Below are 24160 nucleotides of genomic sequence, written 5' to 3' on the forward strand. Positions count from 1 at the left end.
ACATTAAACGGCCCATATGGGGCAAGAGACCGATCGCTATACAGTGATTATAAAGGCAATATAAATAACGAAACACTTTAATAACGACAAATAAATAAGGACAAATTGGCGAAGTGTTGGGTAAAGTATATATGGGGGTGGTGGGGGTGGTGGTGTAAGGGATCACAAGGGTGGGGGGGGTAATAAAAGCCAAGGAAACAGGGGGATCAGTGGAGGGGCGGAGCGGAAGGGGGAGAGCCCAAATTAGAAAGAGAAAAAAAATGTGAACTGTTTTCGTTATTTTTATTTCACTAAAAAAGTTTTCGTTATTAATGTGTTCGTTATAAACACATGGAACTAGACCGATCCTACCGAGACGGAGTCGGCATTTCTAGAGGCATGTAATCGCAACTGGGCTTTGCCTTTCACCTTTATGGACCAAAGAAAGCCTGTCGTCAACCACCCTCCTGCATCAATACATTGTCCTACCCAGCTGATGATCCACTAAAGTACATGTTACCACTGATTGGCAAAGTAGAACTATTTTGTATTTAAATTTTGTATAAATGGGAGCATAGCTCCGAGTTTACTCTGTTAAGTAAGGGCTTTGTAATTAGACGCTTATCGTTTTATTGCCGGAGTTCCTCTTTGTTTCATCCGACACTCCTGACTCGCCTACTCCTCTGTAGAAGATGAAAGAGCACAACAAAAATACCTTTCCAGCTTGAGTCGCTGCTGTAAGGCACGGGTGGACACCATCATATTTCCCAACAGTCACCATCCGGGGGTTAATCTTGTGGTTCAGTTTCAGGGTAAAGACTGGCACAAGCATGGTGACCTCCTGTGAAGAGAAAACATTACAGTTCTAAGCATTGTCCAATGACACCCGGCGTTTTGATTATCAGTTGGTTGTGTTCAAGTGAATGTGAAGAGAAACAAATTAAAATACAATGTCAAGGACGACCAGGGCAAAAGTGAATAGGTGCCACAAGGACCACATTGGTGTACTTCATTCGTTCAAGACAATCCTAAAAAGGAACAATATTGAAATACATAAATCGAGGTCAATCAAGGGGCCCGGAAACCTGTATGTGCAGGGAACCACCTGACAGTGGTTTTCTTAGTCTCTGACACAAAGAAGACTGTCGTGTTAATAAGCACTTTTGTTTAAGTGCAAACAGATATCGTAGTACGTGTTTTCATAGACTACGGGTTGAAAGTCGGCAGTTTGTTCGTGTTCTTTTGGTGGAAATCGACCAATTACATGTACATATGTATGTAGAGGGTGGATGTGTGGGTTGGGGGATGTATGTTTGGACCCACCCCCAGTAAAAAAAAAAAAAGAAAAAAAAGTCGAATTCGTCAACACAGAAGTCTATGAAAATACGTAAAACCAGAAACGTCACAACAACAGTTATACACAGGCTATTAAAAATCGATTTGCGTACTTTTTTGGGTGGGAAGTTTGGCACATTTAGATAAATAATCACAAAAACCTTTCCAAATAAATGTAGACCAGACACTGACTTTTTAACACAGTTTTGATTAGTTCTGTCATAATGGATGGTATCCTAAAAAAGTGCATTTTCCATGCAAATTCTACACAAGTAACAGCCAGACTGGTTCCAAAAGTATACTTTCTCTTGTTTGGTGCAACTCCAACCAGCCGTTTGTTTTAATTGTGGGCAAAATCTTTCAAGGGATATCTGGGTTTGCTCAGACCATCTCCAAAACCCTGGGGTAGTTTCCAGGGTCCAGACAGGTGTGTTAAATTTAGAAAAGGGCAACCGGAGTGACCCTAGTTTAAAAACGGCATTCTGATTGGCTTGTGGCTAAGAATTTATTTTCTAGAGGCCACCATTGCTGTTCGTATATATATATCTATCTCAGCCTCTCCATGCCCCACTGATCTAGCAATCGACCTTGCAGAACCGCTTCCAGGCCTTGGCCATCTCGGTTTAGCAAAAGCTAGTTTACTCTGCCATCCACAGCCTCTTCCACTCGATCTCTAGTTCATCCCCAACCTGCCGCTACCTTCGATTACCATCCTTCTCTTTAAACCTCCTGCTGGTTTAGCTCTTCTCCTCCTTCCTCCTATGTCCCTACTCCAACTGTGTCCTCTCACTGGTTTTTCCTTTTGCCACTTACCACACGATCTGGTCATCCTCCACCTCCAGCCTCCTACTCACTTTCACACTCCTCTTGCTTTCAGGCTTTCAGGCTTTCTTCCACCAGCTCCACGCTGCCACTCATTTTCCAAAAAACGTCTCCGATGATGGACTTTGAAGGAGGAGGACTGGAATGAAGGACTATGATGATGAAGGATTAGGACAAAGGACTATGACCAAGACCTCCGATTAAGGTCTAGAAAGAAGGAGAAGGCCAAGAACGAAGCTACGATGAAGCAGAAGGACCAGAAAAAAGGTGAAAGTCTAGGAAAATAAACGACCAAGAAGGACTACAAAAAAGGCCTAAGGAGAAATGGGGTATGATGTAGAAGGACCATGAAGAAGAAAGAGTATGACGAGGTAGGACTATGGTGAAGTGCTATAGATTTGACAAAGCAGAAGCACTATATTTAAGGACTATGGTGAAGGAAAAAGACTATGATAGAGAACAACTTGAAGGTCAACGGCCAAGGAGAAAGACTAGAAAGAAGGACTATGATGAAAGCAGGAATATGAGGGAGGACTATAGCAAAGGAGAAGGACTATGACTAAGGTCCATAAGGAAGAACTATAATGCAGGAGAAGGACCAGGGCAAAGGTGAAGGATTAGGAAAAGAACTATTAAGAAGAACTACAGGGAAGAATTATGTTGAAGGAGAAGAAGTGGACAAAGAACTAGGATTAAATAGGACTATGTTATGTCATGTTATTTTGCATTTATATAGCGCCTTATATACCATTGGTATGGTCTGAAGGCGCTGGTAGGTTGAACGCCCTTGGGAACCGAAGTTCAGGTCAGTAGAGAGGTTAGAGGGAGTCAAAAGGTGCATGTGAGCACCGGGTATGTGTGCAGCTCATGTGGTATTCATGTAATGGCTGCTTCTTAGCTGTAGGTGCGGTGGTTGAGAGATCAGGAGTATGTGTTCATTCCGGCAGGGTTTATCCAGACTGGATGTGGCTGCGTTAAGCCTGTGCAGAACGCCTGGCTGGGGGTGTCCAGCCAACAGTGTTTACTTAGAGTGATGTGGAGTGAGCGGCGGATGTTGGTATGAGAACAGTTATACCGAATGGTGTCATAGTATCTCTGTGTTCTAGTTGAGTGGTGATGTAAAGGAGAGAGTAAGCGTGGTGGTGAGATATGATGGGTTATATGTTCTTTCGAACGTTCTTTGCATTCTAGACCATACTATATATGTCTATGTACGCAATTCTCTGCATTTGTTTGCTCCAGGCACTCATCCGCTTTATGCGCTCATACGTCCTATGCACTCGCCCCCTCTACGCACTCGCACCCCCTACGCACTCGCCCCCCCTACGCACTCGCCCCCTCCACGCACTCGCCCTCCTCTATACACTCATCCGCTCTAATCATTCATCCGCTCTTCACTTGCTTCTCCTGCGGATACCTGCAGATACAACCTGGATCTGTCACATGCTCTACATACTCATCCGCTCCAGATACTCATCAGCACTAGACACTCATTCGGATTACGCTCCTCCGTTCTGCAAATTCGTCTGTTTTACGCACTCCCGAGTTCTATACGTTTCACTGTATTTACGTACTCATCTGCACAACACGTTCGTCCGCTCAACACACCCATCCGCTCTACACACTCATCCGTTCGAGATGTTCATCCATTCTATACACTCATCCAGTTTACTTATTCATTCGATTTCCACACTCATTTGAACTATGTAGTTATCTATTCTTCCATTCGTGCATTCTTCCACTCAGCGCATTCATGTGTTCCATCTGCTTCACTGATTCTAACTATCTCATCCATGCCATTCATTTAGTTTATTCCTCATACATTCCGTCCATTTCAGCAGTTTAACTCGCTTTACTGTTTGCATATGGTTTATTCTTATTGACCCTTTTTACTGCTTTGATCTACTTTATGCGTTTAATTCCGTTTGTCCTTCTAGTTTAAATTAGGGGTTATTAGCTGTCGATTTCTCGCATCGTGTAGTTTGTTGGATTGGTGTCATTGAGTTGCTGTTAGACTGTTTGGGTTAGTATGGTACGGGTTGCTTTTATGGGAAGAGCCAGGTTTACAGCAGTTTGCGGAAAGACGTTAAGTCCTCAGTTAGGCGGATGTGAGGTGGGAGTGAATTCCATAGCGTGCTGGCCAAGGCTGAGAATGATGATCCTCCTAATCTGACTGAGTTTGTCTTCGGTATGACTAGGAGGCCGGCTGAGCTCGATCTTAGGGTGCGTGGGGGGTGATAGGGTTTTAGTTTGTCTTGAAGATATTGAGGGCCGGTTTTATGCAGTGCTCGATGGGAGATGCATAAGGTTTTGAAAGTCACCCTTCGGGCTACTGGAAGCCAGTGCAGCGTCTTAAGGGCTGGGGAGACGTGGTCTCTTGGGCCAAGTGCAAGTAGCAATTTGGCTGCTGCTTTTTGTGCTCTTTGGAGTTTGTTCAGTTGGTACAAATGGACTCCGAGGTATAGGGGGTTTGCGTAGTCCAGTCTTGATAAAACGATTGATTGGACCGCAGAGAGTCTGTTGGGAAAGGAGATACGGAAAGATGCGCCCAAGGGTTTTAAGGTGGTAGCGGCAGGACTTTGAGACGTTGTTGACTTGGCGAGAGAGTATTAGGTCAGAGTCCAGGGTGCATCCAAGATTTTTCACTGATTTTGAGGCGGTCGGTGAGTTGCCCATGGTGGATGGCCATGGTAGTGGGTGCGGAAGAAGTTCCGAGTTGCCACATACCATGATTTCCGTTTTAGAGGGGTTTAACAGAAGGTGGCTTTGGGTCATCCAGAGTTCTATGTCAAGGAGGCATGAGGCCAGGTCAGGTTGGGAGTGGGGTTTTGAGTCCAGGAGTTTTAGAATGAGTTGAGTGTCGTCGGCGTAGTTGTAGCACAGGATGTTGTGTGAACGAATTATTGGTGGGAGGGTGATCAGGTAAAGATTGAACAGGAGGGCAGATAGGCATGCTCCTTGTGGGACTCCTGTGTCGACTGGTCGGGCTTGGGAGGTATAGCTGGAGAGCATCGTTATTTGGTACCTATCTTTGAGGAATGAAGCTATCCATTTAAGAGCGGTTCCACGAATTCCTAGGGAGTGGAGGCGGTCTAGGAGGATTGAGTGATTGATCGTGTCAAAGGCAGCGGATAGGTCAAGAAGGATTAGTGCAGCGCATCCCGCAGAGTCAGCTGTCATTTTTAGGTCATCCCAGACTGAGGTTAGGGTGGTTTCAGTTCCGTGATGGGCTCTGAAACCCGATTGGGCGGGGTCTAGGAGATTGTTTGCTTCGACAAAGGCATTTAGTTGGGAGTAGGCGGTTCGGTCAATGAGTTTGGGAAGGAACCTGGTGTTTGAGATGGGGCGGTTGTTTTTGGGCTCGAGAGGGTCGAGCGAAGGTTTTTTAATTAGAGGTTTAATTTCTTTGAGGGTTGTCGCTGGGCAAGGGTCCAGTGGCGATCCAGATGGTTTGCGGGCGGATAGAAGTTTTAGAAATTGCTCTGGTGATATTGGACTAAAGGTTTCGAACGTTGGTTGTGTAGAGGTTGCAGCCGATGGGCTGGCGGGTACGGGCGAAGAATTGCCTGATGGATGTAAGAGCGCTGGTTTGGTGGTTAGAGTTTTTGTCCTTTCGATAGCCGTGGTGTAAAAGTGGAGGGAGAGTGAGTCGCACAGTAATTGGGACGGGGTCGGGACAGTCGTGGTGCAAGCCGGAATGGTGAATTCGGAGATGATTTTGTGGAGTTCTTTGCTTTGGTTTTTGCAGTTTAGGATTCAGGTGTTGTAGTGGGCTTTTTTTGCTTTCCGGATTTCGGCCTTGTATTGGCCAAGGTGTTGGGCCAAGGTGGCCCTGCTCTCCTGGGTTTTGTCTTTCTGTCATTTGCGTTCTAGATATTTGTATAGTTGTTTAGTGGTCTTCAACTCTGGGGTGAACCATCTGGGGAAAAGGCCACGGGGGGTTGATGGTTTGCAAGGGGGTGTGAGCCGCATCAGAGATGCGTTGAGCAATGAGTCAAAGGCCGAAGATGATGAAGAAAGACTATTAAAAGTCTGTGATTAAGGACTAGAATAAAGAAGGTGGTCTAGGAAGAAGGACTATGATAAAGGAAAATAACTAATACGTAGCAGAAAGGGTGTGACAAAGAACTAAGAGTAAGACTAAGTGTGAAGGGCTGTAATGAAGGATTACGACTTAGTCCTTCATCCTAGTTCGCCTTTATAGTTCTATGTGAAAGACTATCAAGACGAAGGGTTATGTAAAAGGAATTTGACAAAGCAAAAGGACTACGACGAAGGACTATTTTCAATGAAAATAACCATCATGGAGAAGGACCAGGCCAAAGGAAAAGGACTACGTCTAAGAACTATGATGAAAGACTATGAGGATGAGAACTACTATGACAAAGTATTATGATGAAGGAGAAGGACTATGTTGAAAGAGATGGACTATGACCAAGGACTAGGAGCAAGTACTATGACCAAACCCTATGACAAGGAAGAGGATGAAGAATAATAACCATAATGAAGGAGAACTATGATCAAGGGGGAAGGGCTATGACAAAGCACTATGATGGAGATGGACCAGGATGAAGGAAATAAGAGGAAAGACTAGGCCAAAGAGGAACGGCTATCATGGAAGATTATGAAGGATCAGAATTATGATAAAGAACGATTATCAGAAAGGACTATGATGAAGGGCTAGAGGAAGGAAGGATAGCTCCGGAGCAATGCGTTTGTCTTGAAGCAAGACAACACAGGTTTGAATCCCGATCCCTCGCTTAGAAACCTTTCCTGGTATTAAGCGCATTATAAATGAAAACTAATAATAATAATTAAAAAATAATAATAATAATAGAACGAAGTGCTAGAAATAAGTACCAAGATGAAGGACTATGATGAAAAGGGTCGAGGACAAAGGGGAAGGACTATGACGCAGGTCCATGAAGAAGAAAAAAAAAGTACTATGATGAAGGTCAATAAAGGAGGAAAATTGAAGGCACTGGTGGAAATACTTACGGCGCCTCAGATATTGTCAAACCACAGGAATAGCAGGACACAAGCGATGGCAATACCCCTACACCACTCACCAGTAAAAATCCTGGTGCTGAACGAGCCGGAAGTGGGTTGTAGCGGTGGAAAGGGGGGTGGGATTAAAAACCTTGACATTTGTGAAATTACTCCCCCCGTTTCATAATCGGCAATTGAGTCATGGCCTCTACCACATGAGATCCAAAATCAAATCCTCAGGAGGGATCAAAAAGGAGTGTCTGTTACGCTCACCTGACTCCCACGGAGGCACTGGCCTGGTTCGCGCTGCTGTGACCTCTTCTAAGGTGATGCGCAGGGTTCGGAAGACGGACTGGACCGGGCCCCCAAATCTGGCTTGTCTGGCTCGCAGAAGTATCCTTCTGTAGGCGAAAATAGGGGATTAACTGTCTGCGGGTAATGCAATCGGCCTCCCACTTTCCCCTCTCACCCTCCTCGAAACCCTTCTGTGATTTCTCGTAGCGTCTCACCTTAGTGTCTGGAAGGACAAGCTCTCCATCCTGCTTCTGATGCAGGGGCGCGTTGGTATCCAGTTACTTCACTGGATTTTCGGATTGGTGAGAACCAAACTTGCTTGGCTTCCAGGTAAGTTTTTTGATAAGAGGTTCCCCTTGTGTCCATGCATTAATGTACTAATGCTAGTGTCTTTTTCCCCATAGGGGCCGGGGTACGGAATACCGGGGAACAGGCACCGACCCAAGATGAGAGGTGAAATCCTTATAGAAATCAGGTAAGTCTTTAATGAGCGTTTTTTGGTAATGTCTTTTCATTCGCTCATTAACGCTGATGTCTCTTTTTCCCCTTAGGGGCCGTGGTCCAGAAATGCCAGGATGCGGCGCAGACCCGAAATGAAGAGGGAATGAATCAACAGGTAAGTCTTACATGGAGATTTAGCTTTCCTTATTCCCTTCTCTCCCTCACCTTTTGTTCTGGTCTTTTTCTCCCTAGGCGCTGGGGCGTGACTGCGAATCAGGATGATCGCTGCTGAACATGGAGGCGCCCTGTAAAGGTGAGTGGAAAGCGGCGCTGCAGCGATCTACGCGATGAGCTTTTAAATTAAAGTCTTCCTTTTCAGGATTGTCGGCGAGATGTCTCCGGGATGCGGATTTAGCAGGTAAGGACTTTTACTTCTTCTGTTCTCTTCTTCTCTTCCTTTGCAGGTGATCCAGGATGCTGGCAGGCGTGGCAGAAGTCAGGATGCAGGAGCAGACACGGTGAGCGTCCAGCTGCTAGATGCAGAACAACGCGAAACACGTGTGGCTGTTCGGGTGGGGTTTAAATAGCCTTGGAAGAAGTTCCAGGTATGTTTCCTTCCTCCAATCAGGTATGTATCCTTCCCCGACCACGCCCGGATGGTAAATTAGTCCCACAGGTAAAGTAGTTCCTTTCAGGCCTCAAGGAGGCCGGGATCCTGCAGCATGGTCTGCATCAGGTAAGTGCACCCAAGCACTCCCATAATGAGCCTGGCGCCTATGGCGCCAGGACTGATGTCTTTTATGAGCATGGCGCCATAGGCGCCAGGACACTGTCCAAAGGGCCCCTATATGGGTTTGCTGGGTCCTTCCTTGGGGACTGGATGTCCGCTTTCGGGGACGCAGGGCTTGAACCGGCTCCCCGGGAGCAGGCATCATGACAGCGTGGCCCCTTGATTCAGGCTCGGCTCAATGGTTCCAATTTGAATTCACTGCCTTTTTCTTTGCATGGGGGAAATAACGTTGCTTGGTTTGTCAACTCTTTCCATAGTAAATAAGGAAGAAGAGAAGACACGTTACTTACCCCTGGTAACGTTGTTTTGACTGGATGTTCCTCCCACGTATTCATCACCTTATGATATTTTCGTTTCCAGCTTCAGCTGCTTTGGAAATAATGGCAGAGGGCGCAGTGCGTCAAGACGGTCGACTCGATGTCCCTCGAGCGCTCCCATCTAGACTGACGTCACTGTTGAGTATATATAACATGCCCAGCGCCTGTTGGCTTCAGTTCGGTTTTCTCACTACCATATGCAGAATTACCGGCCTTGATAAGTGCCTTTAAATTATAAGACCTTCAAAGAGAGCAAGGTCTAAAGCTCAGAAGTTCCACAGTGGGGTAGGTTGGGAGAGCAATGAGGAATATGTGGGAGGAACATTGAGTCGAAAGAACGTTATCAGGGGTAAGTAACTTGTTCTTCAAATGGATTGTGTCCTCCCACGTATTCCTCATTTTATGATAGACTCCCAAAGCAGTATTCGTTTTTTTTGGAGGGGGGAGTAAGAAAAAGAGTTATTGTGTGTCAGAATGGAGCATAGAACTGCCTTCCAAAATCTTTAGACGTGTCTAAACAATAATGTTTTGTGAACGTGTGGAAAGTGGGCGAGGTCGCTGCCTCACAGATGTCATATATTGGAACTCCTCTCTGAAGGGCAGAGGAAGTTGCCATGCCCCTACTGGAGTGAGCCCTTAAACCTTCTGGGGGATATTTCCCAGCTAGCCTGTAGCACTTCGAAATGGCCAGTATGATCCATCTGGATAGGGTCTGTTTGGTGAGTGACAGACCCAGTTGTGTCCTGAATATCCATTGAAAAGTTGATTGTGCTGTCGCAACTTTGCCATCCTTGAAATCTAAAAGCTTAGCGCTCTCCTCGGATCGAGTTTATGGAATCTTTCCTCTTCCTTGCCAGGATGAGGTGGAGGATAGGGGGCCACAAACACGATTTTCTGTGCTAAATGGAAATCCAGCACAATCTTAGGTAGAAACGATGGTTTGACCTTAAGGACAACCTTATCCTTGTAAAACGTGGTAAACTGAGGTTTACAGAATAATACCTGCAACTCACCCTGCGGGCTGATGTTATCACTACTAACAAAATGGTTGTGTAAGTTAGCAGCCTTAAAGGGCAGTAATGGAGTGGCTCAAAAGGAGCGCACATCAAAAACTTTAAAACCAAGTTAAGGTCCCAACCTGGTATTTGGAATGGTGTATGAGTTAACATTTGCGAGTCCTTTAAGAAATTTAATTATTAAGGGTATTTTGAAGTAGGATGCCTCTTCCAAGGTACACTTCAATATGGAAAGCATTGCTAGATAACCATTGGTTGTTCCAATCTGGAGCCCCAGATTTGCTAAATGTAGTAGAAAAGATAAGATGAAAAGGGGGCACGTCCTTTTCCCTACACCAGCTGCAGAACTTGTTCCAACACCAGTGGTATAAGTATTTTGTTGCTGGCCTTCTGGCCGAAAGCAATATCTTCATTACGTCATCCGGGAGGTCCCATCCTTGGACCGGAGCCTCTCAGAAACCATGCGCGAAGGCTGAGTGTCTTGACAGCTGAATGGAGAACTCGACACTCCTCTCGCAAGAGAAGGTCCTCTCTTTGTGGAAGACATATTGGAGGGCAGATGGACATGGCTAGATATCTTGAAGGACTTCCTGAGCTAGTTCCCACTCATGGAAGACTGTGCTCTGCCTGCTCAGAGCGTCCGCCATCGTGTTCTCTTCTCTGGCTAGGTGAACTGCGGATAGAGGGTCTCCTTCTTTAATTGCCCAGAACAAGAGCTGTATTGGTTCTCTGCAGAGTGGTAATTATCCTACACCGCCTCTCTTGTTGAGGTAGCACATGGCCACTGTGTTGTCTGTCATTATCAGGACATTCTTTCCCCATACAGAGGGCAAAAAGGCTTTCAGCGCTAATCTGATTGCCCTCAGCTGTGTGTAGTTTGGACTCTGATGGAGACCAATCACCGCTGATTGTCAGATCGTTGGTGTGGGCTCCCCACCCTGTGAGTGAGGCGTCCGTCACTACTGTTATTTCTGGCCATGGTTGCCAAAAAGGTTCTACTTGCGGAATGTTGTCCTTGCAGGTCAATCACAGAAGGTCCTGTGAGACTCTGCTCGGAATCTGAAGAGGTCTGACATCTTGCCTGAGAATTGGGACGACTGTTCTGTGAGCCCATTGAATGAAGCTCATTCTCAGGTGAGCCTCTGGCACCAGATAAATGCAGGATGCCATGAGGCCGAACAACCTCAAAGTCGAAGGCCGGAAGACGCTGGGCACCCTGCAATTTGGTGGCCATCTGCAAAATGTCTTGAGCCCTCCCCTCAGGTGGCAAGGCTTTTCCCAAGGATGCATCCAGGGCTGCTCCAATAAACTGGAGTCTCTGAGATGATATCATGTGAGACTTCTTCTAATTGAGGGAGAACCCAGTCTGTGGAGGGAGTGGCAGGTGATACAGACATGTTCTTGAGCCTCTTTGGGTGAATGTGCCCTGATCAGCCAATCGTCTAAGTAGGGTAGCCGTGAATGCCCCCCCTCCTGAGACTTGCTGCCACCACCGCCATTAACTTGGTGACAACCTTCCGGCAGAGGTCAGCCCAAATGGAAGAACTCAAAACTGATAATGAGAACCGCCATTGGCGAACCTCAGGTCCTTCTTGTGTTTGTGATGGATTGGCACATGAAAGTAAGCATCCTGACGGTCCAACGATACCATCCAATCCTGGAGCTGGAGGGCCTGAAGGATCTGAGAAAGTGTGACCATCTTGAACCTGTCCTTCCTGAGGAACTTGTTCAAGTATCTCAAGTCAAAGATAGGTCTCAGTCCTCTGTCCTTCTTGGGGAATAGTTAATAGGGAGAATACCAACCTTTTTTCCTCTCCATCAAAAGTACTGGTTCTATAGCACATTTCTCTAGCAGGGTCAACATTTCCTGCAACAGGAATGGATCTGGAACATATAGCGAATGGATTTCCGGTGGATGATCCTGAGGTCTCTGTATAAAGGGGAGGCAGTAACCCAGGGCTACTGTTTCCACTGCCCATGCATCTAAAGAAATACTTTGCCATTCTTTCAGATGCTGGGATGGACTGCCTCCCACCGGGGTGTCGTGAGTCAAGCCCTCAGAGTGGTTTTGCGGCAGCTGAAGCCACGGCTGATGGTAAAGATGCTGCTGCTTGTGCGGGCTTTGCACCTCTCCCTCAGCCACCACGAGGGAATCTTCTCTGTCCTCTTTGCCCAGCCTGTCCCTCTCGCTCTTCCATCTGAGGAGTAGTAGCGAAAAGACCTACCCCTCCAAGATGATCCGCTGGGGTGAAAAGGCTATGGCTGCCTTAATGCGGCACTTAACTACTTGGCTGCCGCCTTTGAGGTCTGCAGCTTTTCAAGGCTTTCCTCAGCCTTATTTCCAAATAAATGGGAGCCGTCAAAGGGCATGTTAAGGAGTCTGGATTGTACATCGGGTGCAAATCCTGACTTCCTCAACCACGCAAATCTGCGTATGACAGTGCTTGCCGCCATGGCTCTGCTGATGCTGTCAGCAGTGTCCAGACCTGATTGCAGAGGCTCACACATGGTCTCCTTGCCATCCCTTATCAGGTTTGTGAAGCAGTCTCTTTCCTAATCCTCCAAAATGTGATCAGCCGCCATTGCTATGCAGTCCCACAGGGTGAATGCAAACAGTGCAAGGGCACATGTGGAATTATCAGACTTTAAAGCAATGCTGCTAGCAGAAAATACTTTCTTTGCCCAAGAATCAATGCGCTTGTCATCGCTATCAGGGGGTATGGTTGGGTGTGCATCTTGCTTGGAGGCAGATGTAACTGCTTGAACTACAAGGTTTTCTGGAGTTGGATTCATGCACAGGTAGCCAGGGTCACTACTGGATGGCCTTTATTTCTTTGTCAGGTTTTTGTTTACTGCCGGGCTGGACTCTGGAGCTTCCCAGTTTGCTGCAACCCCTTTTTGCAGTGCCACATGGGATGGTAATATAGGGTCATATTGAGGACCTTTGTCTAATATGTCAGTCAGGTTGTCTTGTTCAAAAGCAGGAGCTGGTCTACTCCATCCCAAGAATTCCACTATCTGCATGATTTGCGGGGGGCGGTTTCCCAAAATCTAGTTCTGGGGAGGTGTCTACCCCACTAGTTGATTGCAGGGTGCCGAAGGCTTGACTTTGGGCTTGTGCTTTGGATGAGATGACCCTAAACTCAACGATTTCTTCATCGATTTCCCGTCTCGTCGAGTACTCGAAGATTCTCAAGAGTTCTCATGCTCATGAGCCCGGGCTAGATAGCACGCAGGATTTTGCCTTGGCCTCATGTGTAACGCTCACCTGATTCCCGTAGAGGCGCCGGTCTTGACTGGGCGTATACCGTATCTTCAAAGGTGATGTGTAACACACGGCTGGCTCTTTGGGCTGGACCTCTGTGCACTGTATGTCTGACTCGAAGGGTAAGATGTCTGCAGATAGAAAATATGGGATTAAGGAACTGGGTTATTGAATGTCTCTCTCTTCTTCCCTTTCTCTTCTCCTGTAGAACCCCAAAGGTTAACGCTCTCACCTTAGGTAAGTGAACGCTGTGCTCTCCATCTGCCTCGGGGCAGGGTGCTGTAACCAGTTTCTTCACTGGATAAGGGGAGCAGGCCTCTTGACTTCAGAGGACTGCTGTCCGTCGTTTACTGCACGAACGGTAAGTTTCGAGTAATTCTAATGTCTTTAAAGTCTTTAGTAATGATGTCTCTTGTTTTGCAGGGTTCCGGCGATGGCGGATGACGGGCTGAAGTGAGTTGAAGATGGAGCCCGTGTGATGAATAGAAGCGCCTGGAAGCACGTAAGTAAGCGCTTGTTGCCTGCTTCACGATGCGCTCTAACTGTCTTTTTATTTTGCAGGTACAAGTTCGGAGCGGCTGCAGGGTGCCGGAATACCCACTGGGTTAGATGTGGAAAGGAGTAATGGCACGTGAGTATTAAAGTTCCCCAATGTCTTTAAACGCACCTTGTTTTGTCTTTCAGATGCGGGATGCAGCGCCGAAGGCCTCCGGAGCGTGCAAAGAGTAGGTAAGCCTTTGTCTTTCAGATGCCGGAATGCAGTGCGAAGACCTCCGGAGCGCACGAAGAGTAGGTAAGCCTTTGTCTTTCAGATGCCGGAATGCAGCGCGAGGCGTTGGTGACAGCCGATGGACCAGGTAAGTGAAGCGCTGTCACTGAAGACCGTAATGCTAACCTGTTCTTTCTTGTCTTTATAGGTGTTGCTGAAGACTGGATTCAGGATGGTAAGCCTTTTTCCTTAGGCCCAGGATCAGATGCAGAAGACACGATGAGCGTTCTGCTGCAGAGGATGCAGAATAACGCAAAGCAAGATTCATCCATCGGGTGTGGTTTAAATAGCCTCCTGTAGTGCTTAGGTGTCTCCTTCCACAGCCACGCCTAGGTAAGAAAAGAGTTCCTGCTTTCCAGAAGAGTTCCAGTGTTCTGAATCTAGGGAGTGGCTCCTGCCCCACCCAACAGGAAAAGTAGTTCCAAACAGAAGAGGATCAGAGGCTCAACTGGCAGGCAAGTAAGCAGCATGGTCTGCTGCAGGTAAGTCCACCCAAACATTATGAGCCCGGCGCTTCCAGCGCTGGGACTGGGCATATTTATGAGCCTGGTGCCACTGGCGCCAGGACTGGGTCCAAAAGGTCCCAATTGGGACTGGTTGGCACTCGGAACCTGGTTATGGATCTGCTTCAAAGGGAGTTGGGAAAACCCTGACCTTTTGGAAGCAGAGATCATGACATCATGCTTGTCATCGACCGTAGCATGGCCACTTTTCTTATGCTTCGAGGAGGACAGGCCTGATCCTCGAAGATTTTGCACATCTCTTTCCTAAAGAGTTCCCACTCCTCTTTGGAGGAAGATTTAGTCGAGCAGACTACGCGCCTTTCTGTGGAAGATGAGGAAGAAGAAGGTAGTCTACGCCTTCTCTTCGATTTGTTCGATGACGAGTGTCTGCTCCTCGAGTGGGACAGTTTTTTAAATCATTTTTTGTGTGGAGAGGACTCTATCGACTCGTGGGATGACTCAAATTTAGATGGAGTGGACTGGGATTCGGGGACAATCCTACCCACCGACAGTTTAGCTGTGCGCTCTTTCAAGGCCTTACCTGTCATCGACTGACAGGATCGACAGTCGTCAGTTACATGCTTGAAGCCCAGCCACCAAATACATATCTTATGCAGGGTCGTGGCGGCGCATTTTAGGCTTTTTTTATGCCCGTCTTCAGAGTATTCAGAGGTGAAGACGACTAATTTTCGATACGTTTTCGAAGACAATTGAAGCGCCGTAATTGTCGAAGCAATCGCATTCGTGGAAAAACAGAACTGAAGCCAACGGCTGCTGCACGTGGTATATATACTCTATGGCGAGGTCATCCAAGATGGAAGCCCTCGTGGGACATCGAGTCGAAAGTCTTGACGCACAGCACCCTCTGCCATTTTCCGAAGCAGCTGAAGCTGGAAACGAATATATCATAAAATGAGAAATACATGGGAGAACACAATCCTTTTCGAATTGCTCATCTGCCGCACAGCAAAATGTGAGATCTCCCGTACTGATAGAGGAGGTCAGTAATATGGTGGCAGCGGCTATAAAAAACCTACACAATCATCTGTCTGTAATAATAAAAATAATTTAGCATTTATATAGTGCTACAAACCCTCAGGTATCTAAGCACTGCTTATTATTACCCACGGTGTGTGGTGCTCATTTATCCACCTCGAAAGGATGAAAGGCTGAGTTTGGCCTTGCCGGGATTTGAACCTGTGGCCAGGCTCTGCACGGATGTCAAAGCGAGAGCTCTACTCGCTGTGCTATCGGACCGGTATGGAAATGAAAGTACAAACTTCACATTTAAACGAAATTAATAACCATGTGTTGTCACTACTCCATTTAATGAAGAGATCCATGTGTGTACTAGGGACCCAGCCAGGCTGTTCTATTACCAATTTAGTGGCTAGAGGGGTTTCAGCAAAACATATTGAAAGGAAGTGTGGTAACCCAAATAGTAATGACACTCCAATGGAAAGGGCTGAACTGAGTAATGTATAGGCCACTCGTGATAACTGTTCTTCTAGCCAGATTCACTCTAAAAATAAAAAATAAAATAGTTTAAGAGCCCTTTACTAAACAAAGCTCTAAATAAATCATCCCGCAAATACATACGTGATTTGGCACAGTTGGAATTAAGTGACTATGATGAGAACTTGAATGATTCGGTAGAAGAAATAGACATTGATCGCCCCACCTTGATCGCCTGTATGTCTTCAGCGGGTTTGTCAGGCCATGTGCTTGCCTGGTTTTCTGCCTTTTTGGCTGATCGCTCAGTCTGTTTATCTTTCCCCTTTCTGTTCAAAACCAGTCCCCCCCCCTGTCTTGCAGAGTCCCTCAAGCCTCTTCTTTATTCCCCACCTTGTTCAACATTTATATTCAGCCACTTCTCTGCCTTATCCAATCCCATGGCTTCATGTGCTATTCCTATGCCGGCGATATGCAGATCATACTCCGTCTGGATCGCTAGCTACCAGACACAGCTGCTCAGCTTAGGGGTTGCTTTGAGGAGGTGGGTAGGTGGATGGCCGAGAACTGGCTGAAGTTGAACAATGAGAAGAGAGAGGTACTGGTTGTTGGCTCCTCTCATCCTCAGTCCTTTTGGACTCCTGATTTCTGGCCCTCTATTCTTGGTCCCTTCCCTTCTCCTGCAACCTCTGTGAAGGATAAAAATATCTGCCTCACTGTCGATGCGCAATCAGGTGGCCTCCATCTGCCAAACGGGCCATTTCAAGCTTAAAATTCTTTGTAAAGCTTGTCCCATTTATCCCTTCTAAATTGAATGCTCCCGCGGTGGCTGCTCTTGTTCTGAGTGGTATTGATTACGGCAACGCACTCTATCTGGCCCAACCTGCCTATCTTTTTCACCGCCTCCAGCTGTTGCAGAATTCAGCGGCCAGAGCGGTACTGCTACCTCCTTTTGGCACACACGTCACCTCTTCTCCCTCAGCTTCATTGGCTTCCTGTGTGCTGTTTAAGTCACTGTGCCTCCTTCTTGAAGCTTTTTATGAACTTGGAGCTGACTATCTTCCAATCAAGTTTTCCCCTTATGTTCCTCTCAGAGCTCTTTGTTCCCAATCGGCTCTGATTATTAATAGTTTGGGTGAGACTCTCTCGTATTGGTGGCTGCGCTTTCTCTGTGACGGCATCAAAGGCAAGGAATGCGCTCTCTCTGCCCCTGCGGGCAACTAATAACCATCGATCCTTTCATCATGCTCTGAAGACTCTCCTCTTATAAATTCATGCTGGTTTTTTTTTCTAGGCCCATGTCTGTTAGATGAGCGCCAGCAGAGGTGTAGACAGGGTAGAGCCTGAGGGGCATGGCCCACCCAAAACAGCAGTGCTGTGTAGGCATTTACTGATATTAATGTCACTGCAGTGGGCCTAACAACATTAGCTTCAGGCCCCACGTGTTAGACACTCCTGGCTACGCCTCTGGCACTGTGATGCCTCCGGGTGTACGTGCGCTTCATACATTTCATTAACATTGATCAGCAGGGGAACTCCCATTTGAATGAAATGGATAAACCCCCCAGATTCTAGGGTGGAAGGAGAAAGGCCCCGGGAGAAAACAGAGGCTCCAGCCCTAATACATGCAGCAAAAGGGAATCTTACAGCAAAGGTAAAGGATGCAAATGTTATGTCTGCCATGACATCTAGTATGAATGAGTCTGAAATCAGAGACCTTATAAAGCTTGTAATATGGCAGGAAAAGCAAAAAGCAGTAAATAAGCAAGAGGTTATCAATATGAGAATGTGACAATAATTGGTAAACCCAGTAATGAACTATCAGGGCTACCAGATCCCACAAAGTAGAATGTGAAATTCAGATGTAGAGAAAATCACAAATCTAGCAAAGGATTATTGACCGCCACCTGTGATTCAGGAATTAGTGCCACTTACTGATCAGAGGAAAACAGGTCTAAGGGGGTAAACAAATGTGCACTTCCATCCAAACATGAGGATGTTAACAGGCAGAAGTGGGCACCGTGAAAGGGTGGGTGGCAAGATAACTATGAAACTCATAGTTACAGGGATCCAGTTTCCCAAATTAAATGAGCCTTATACTCAATTATATGTTTGATACATGTGGTCCGGATTACTTAAATAAAAGTACAGTACTAGCTCTTTTTATTGAAATTCCTTCACACAGACTAATCACAACAAAAGAGATTAAACTTGTGGATTTTATCCATCTTGCAAGACATGGTTATGTTTGTCTTATGATTCCATCAAGAACGGTATATGGGGTATTGACGAATGAAGTCGAGAACTTCCCTAGGCTAGGTTATGATCAGCCCATTTGATGCCCCCTTTGGGGAGGTTAAAGAGGGCAGAGATGAGGAAGGATGGGATCAGCAGAAGCAGGACGATGAACGAGAGGAAGAGGCTGGAAAAGCAGACGGGGAACCAAAACTGGGGCGGGAGGAGCTTAAGTGGCGGTGGCCGGCAATGACATTGAGAGAAACCATCTCACAATTGAAAGAAAAGAGAGGTCCCCTTTGCCGTAAAGACGGATCTCAAATTGGTTTCCTGGAATGTTAAGAGGTTTTTTTCACATTATGCTCTGTCTCAACACTGTATTTTTTGCGCTCTTTTTCATTAATAGGCCTATAAAGAAACTTGGGGGACCTCCTTTCAAGGCTACGAGATAGTAAGTGAACCAGCGATTCAGGGTCTGATTGGGCGGCGCTGCAGGGGGCCTCCCTGTAGCGGTATGTCAAGGACAGTGTATGTCCATTTAAAATCATCAAACGATCTGTAAGGGCATACTCGCGGTCACTATAGGAATATATGAAGGTGATTGCTATACCCAACTTATGTTGTTTAACATATAATTTAGAAAATACGATATCATTGGTTAATCAAAAGATAGAAGAATGCTACTTGATGTGCCCAGGTGACGGTTCTGTGTGACTTTAATGCAGACGCTATACATCACCCTTATCCGACGGTGATCAATTATTGGGGAGAACTGCCCTTGATTCGAATGTGGTGAGGGGTGAGTGTAGATCCCTGAGAGCGAGTGCTGCTAGACGGAAAAAAGTTAAGGTCCTAATTTGACACTCCAATTTGGAAAACTGGGGACTATGGCTACTATGTGTAACCGTGGATGGGGCAGGACAGAAATACTGACACTTGGTTTGGCAATACCATTTCATCCTGCATTGGTTACATATTTGTTTCCCAAGCAATCTAAATGGTTCATTTGAAATGTTGCGTTCCGAACATAGTGATCATGGATTACTTATTGCAACAAGTCTGACCAGGTCGTAGATATTTATACACCTGAGGTAAAGATAAATCATCAAGGGAATCGAGTAAAATGGAACGAAGATTATATATAAGTCTAACATGGTCATCTTAAAAGACTTTGAGTACTCCCCGTTAGAGATAAAGAGGTCAACGTACACCTCCATATCTTTTAATAAATATATAAATGAATGTATTGCCTATATCTTGGAATAGCAGGCTGAGTGGTCAACAAGCAAAACTCCACTCACATAAATTTGATATGAAAATACAAGAAATGAAGAGATATCTTAGAAAAGAGATAAGACAAGTTAAGGATGGCATGAAAGGGGGAAGAATGGAGAAATGTAAGAATTGGATTAAAGGCCATCGGATCATTATGTTCCAAAATGATAGCTAGTCTGTGTTGACTTTGGAGGAGGGGAGTTCTAGTAAATTCTGGAGATTAATTATAGACCTTAAAAGGACTCAGGCCTTTGTCCAAACTAATCCTATAAGGGAGGAGAAATGGGCAGAGCATTTCAGAGATCTGTATAAATAAAGCGCAAATATAAGGGTCATCTGCCCAGTAGAAAAATATGCCATACAGACTTTGAAACTTATGCCAGAAGCAATAGCAGACAAAATACCTAAGGCCAGCCCGTCGAGAGTGGGAGCCCCCAACATGTTGGCATACACAATATTTAAACACCAACAGGCCGATTCATGGAATAATTAGCGCGGCGCAAGTGGCCAAAAACGTGCGATTCGCAGTGGAATAGCGAAAATCGCAGTGGAATAGCGAAAATCGCACGAAAAGCAGCGCACATCGATTCATGGAAGGCCGTGCGCGAGAAAACCATCGGACGTGCGATAAGAAAGTGCGCGGCGCACGTTGGCGCACAGGCCATCTAACGGCATGCGCCAGGTCACAGCGAAAATCGCACAGTCCACAGCGAAAATCGCACATAGCGCGGCGCACGCAACAAAAGTAGGCGGAACACGGGGCGTAACACTCGGAATGGGAAACAACTTGCCAAAATGTGGGCGTCACGGGGGAAGCACAGGGTAAAAGTGCGCAGAACGCCCACACGCTCGCCTACAACACGTATTCATGGAATAGAATAGGTCAAAAAAGCGCACGCTCAAACCAGCGCACAGGCACAAACACGACCGCCACAAGAAAGCAGGCGGTAGCGTCTCAGCGGCTGTAAGAAATGTGCGCCAAAAGGTGCGCCAACAAATAGCACCCATATACTGCCATGATGAATGTCCTATACTGTGGCCCTCCAGGACAAATGAGGTGCAAAGGGGTACCCACAAACACGGACACGCTGACAAAAAATACGTGTGCGCGGGAAGTCTCACACGCGATTTGGCCGGGTACGTGGATTTCAGGGGTGCGCGGGAATTTCCACACGCGAATAGCCTGGCCGCGTGTATTTCAGGGGTGCGCGGGAAGTCCCACACGCGATTACAGCAGGGTACGTGTATTTCAGGGGTGCGCGGGAAGTTCCACACGCGAATAGCCTGGCCGCGTGTATTTCAGGGGTGCGCGGGAAGTCCCACACGCGATTACAGCAGGGTACGTGTATTTCAGGGGTGCGCGGGAAGTTCCACACGCGAATAGCCTGGCCGCGTGTATTTCAGGGGTGCGCGGGAAGTTCCACACGTGAATAGGCTGGGCGCGTGTATTACAGGGGTGCGCGGGAAGTCCCACACGCGATTACAGCAGGGTACGTGTATTTCAGGGGTGCGCGGGAATTTCCACACGCGAATAGCCTGGCCGCGTGTATTTCAGGGGTGCGCGGGAAGTCCCACACGCGATTACAGCAGGGTACGTGTATTTCAGGGGTGCGCGGGAATTTCCACACGCGAATAGCCTGGCCGCGTGTATTTCAGGGGTGCGCGGGAAGTTCCACACGCGATTACAGCAGGGTACGTGTATTTCAGGGGTGCACGGGAAGTTCCACACGCAAATAGCCTGGCCGCGTGTATTTCAGGGGTGCGCGGGAAGTCCCACACGCGATTACAGCAGGGTACGTGTATTTCAGGGGTGCGCGGGAAGTTCCACACGCGAATAGCCTGGCCGCGTGTATTTCAGGGGTGCGCGGGAAGTTCCACACGCGAATAGCCTGGGCGCGTGTATTTCAGGGGTGCGCGGGAATTTCCACACGCGAATAGGCTGGGCGCGTGTATTACAGGGGTGCGCGGGAAGTCCCACACGCGATTACAGCAGGGTACGTGTATTTCAGGGGTGCGCGGGAATTTCCACACGCGAATAGCCTGGGCGCGTGTATTTCAGGGGTGCGCGGGAATTATCACACGCGATTTGGCTTGGTACGTGTATTACAGGGGTGCGTGCGAAGTTACACACGCGATTAGGCTGGGTGGGTCCTGTCACCCTCGACGGCCCCTGCAGGCAGCCCACAAAACAGGGGACTACCCTGCACACCTGCTCATGTCTCCCACCACCCCCACCCCCCCAGTCACCAGGGGTACCCTCCACCAGGCCCCCACTCATGTCTCCCACCACCCCCACCCCCCCAGTCACCAGGGGCACCCTCCACCAGGCCCCCAACCATGTCTCCCACCACCCCCACCCCCCACCATCCAGGGGCACCCTCCACCAGGCCCCCACTCATGTCACCCACCACCCCCACCCCCCCGCCACCAGGGGCAGCCTCCACCAGGCCCCCAACCATGTCTCCCACCACCCCCACCCCCCACCATCCAGGGGCAGCCTCCACCAGGCCCCCACTCATGTCTCCCACCACCCCACCCCCCACCATCCAGGGGCACCCTCCACCAGGCCCCCACTCATGTCACCCACCACCCCCACCCCCCCAGTCACCAGGGGCACCCTCCACCAGGCCCCCACCCATGTCCCCTATCACCCCCACCCCCCAGCAGTGCAGGGGCAGCCTCCACCAGGCCCCCACTCATGTCACCCACCATCCCCACCCCCCCAGTCACCAGGGGTACCCTCCACCAGGCCCCCACTCATGTCTCCCACCACCCCCACCCCCCCAGTCACCAGGGGCACCCTCCACCAGGTCCCCAACCATGTCTCCCACCACCCCCACCCCCCACCATCCAGGGGCACCCTCCACCAGGCCCCCACTCATGTCACCCACCACCCCCACCCCCCCCCCCACCAGGGGCAGCCTCCACCAGGCCCCCAACCATGTCTCCCACCACCCCCACCCCCCACCATCCAGGGGCAGCCTCCACCAGGCCCCCACTCATGTCTCCCACCACCCCCACCCCCCACCATCCAGGGGCACCCTCCACCAGGCCCCCACTCATGTCTCCCACCACCCCCACCCCCCAGCAGTGCAGGGGCAGCCTCCACCAGGCCCCCACCCATGTCCCCTATCACCCCCACCCCCCAGCAGTGCAGGGGCAGCCTCCACCAGGCCCCCACTCATGTCTCCCACCACCCCCACCCCCCCGCCACCAGGGGCACCCTCCACCAGGCCCCCACTCATGTCACCCACCACCCCCACCCCCCACCATCCAGGGGCACCCTCCACCAGGCCCCCACTCATGTCACCCACCACCCCCACCCCCCCAGTCACCAGGGGCACCCTCCACCAGGCCCCCACTCATGTCTCCCACCACCACCACCCCCCCGCCACCAGGGGCACCCTCCACCAGGCCCCCACTCATGTCACCCACCACCCCCACCCCCCCAGTCACCAGGGGCACCCTCCACCAGGCCCCCACTCATGTCTCCCACCACCCCCACCCCCCAGCAGTGCAGGGGCAGCCTCCACCAGGCCCCCACCCATGTCCCCTATCACCCCCACCCCCCAGCAGTGCAGGGGCAGCCTCCACCAGGCCCCCACTCATGTCTCCCACCACCCCCACCCCCCCGCCACCAGGGGCACCCTCCACCAGGCCCCCACTCATGTCACCCACCACCCCCACCCCCCCAGTCACCAGGGGCACCCTCCACCAGGCCCCCACTCATGTCTCCCACCACCCCCACCCCCCTGCCACCAGGGGCACCCTCCACCAGGCCCCCACTCATGTCACCCACCACCCCCACCCCCCCAGTCACCAGGGGCACCCTCCACCAGGCCCCCACCCATGTCTCCCACCACCCCCACCCCCCAGCAGTGCAGGGGCAGCCTCCACCAGGCCCCCACTCATGTCACCCACCACCCCCACCCCCCCAGTCACCAGGGGCACCCTCCACCAGGCCCCCACTCATGTCACCCACCACCCCCACCCCCCCAGTCACCAGGGGCAGCCTCCACCAGGCCCCCACTCATGTCCCCTATCACCCCCACACCCCAGCAGTGCAGGGGCAGCCTCCACCAGGCCCCCACTCATGTCTCCCACCACCCCCACCCTCCTGCCACCAGGGGCAGCCTCCACCAGGCCCCCACCCATGCCTCCCACCACCCCCACCCCCCCGCCACCAGGGGCACCCTCCACCAGGCCCCCACCCATGTCTCCCACCACCCCCACCCCCCAGCAGTGCAGGGGCAGCCTCCACCAGGCCCCCACTCATGTCACCCACCACCCCCACCCCCCCAGTCACCAGGGGCACCCTCCACCAGGCCCCCACTCATGTCACCCACCACCCCCACCCCCCCAGTCACCAGGGGCACCCTCCACCAGGCCCCCACTCATGTCCCCTATCAACCCCACCCCCCAGCAGTGCAGGGGCAGCCTCCACCAGGCCCCCACCCATGTCCCCTATCACCCCCACCCCCCAGCAGTGCAGGGGCAGCCTCCACCAGGCCCCCACTCATGTCTCCCACCACCCCCACCCTCCCGCCACCAGGGGCACCCTCCACCAGGCCCCCACTCATGTCCCCTATCACCCCCACCCCCCAGCAGTGCAGGGGCAGCCTCCACCAGGCCCCCACCCATGTCCCCTATCACCCCCACCCCCCAGCAGTGCAGGGGC

The 24160-nt window shown here is 49.6% G+C and overlaps 1 protein-coding gene across 1 annotated transcript in view; it reads right to left on the reverse strand.

The window, feature by feature from the left end:
* BBS2 (Bardet-Biedl syndrome 2) overlaps window positions 1-24160 on the reverse strand; it is a 1290628-nt gene that overhangs the window by 1214476 nt on the left and 51992 nt on the right. Inside the window, exon 2 of the mRNA XM_069640291.1 lies at window positions 695-820. Coding sequence (XP_069496392.1) covers window positions 695-811 — 117 coding nt within the window. The 5' untranslated portion in view covers window positions 812-820. The remainder of the gene's footprint in view (window positions 1-694; window positions 821-24160) is intronic.

This window comes from Ambystoma mexicanum, chromosome 1q (assembly GCF_040938575.1).
Source record: "Ambystoma mexicanum isolate Mex_15411 chromosome 1q, UKY_AmexF1_1, whole genome shotgun sequence".
In the NCBI taxonomy this organism is placed as follows: domain Eukaryota; kingdom Metazoa; phylum Chordata; class Amphibia; order Caudata; family Ambystomatidae; genus Ambystoma; species Ambystoma mexicanum.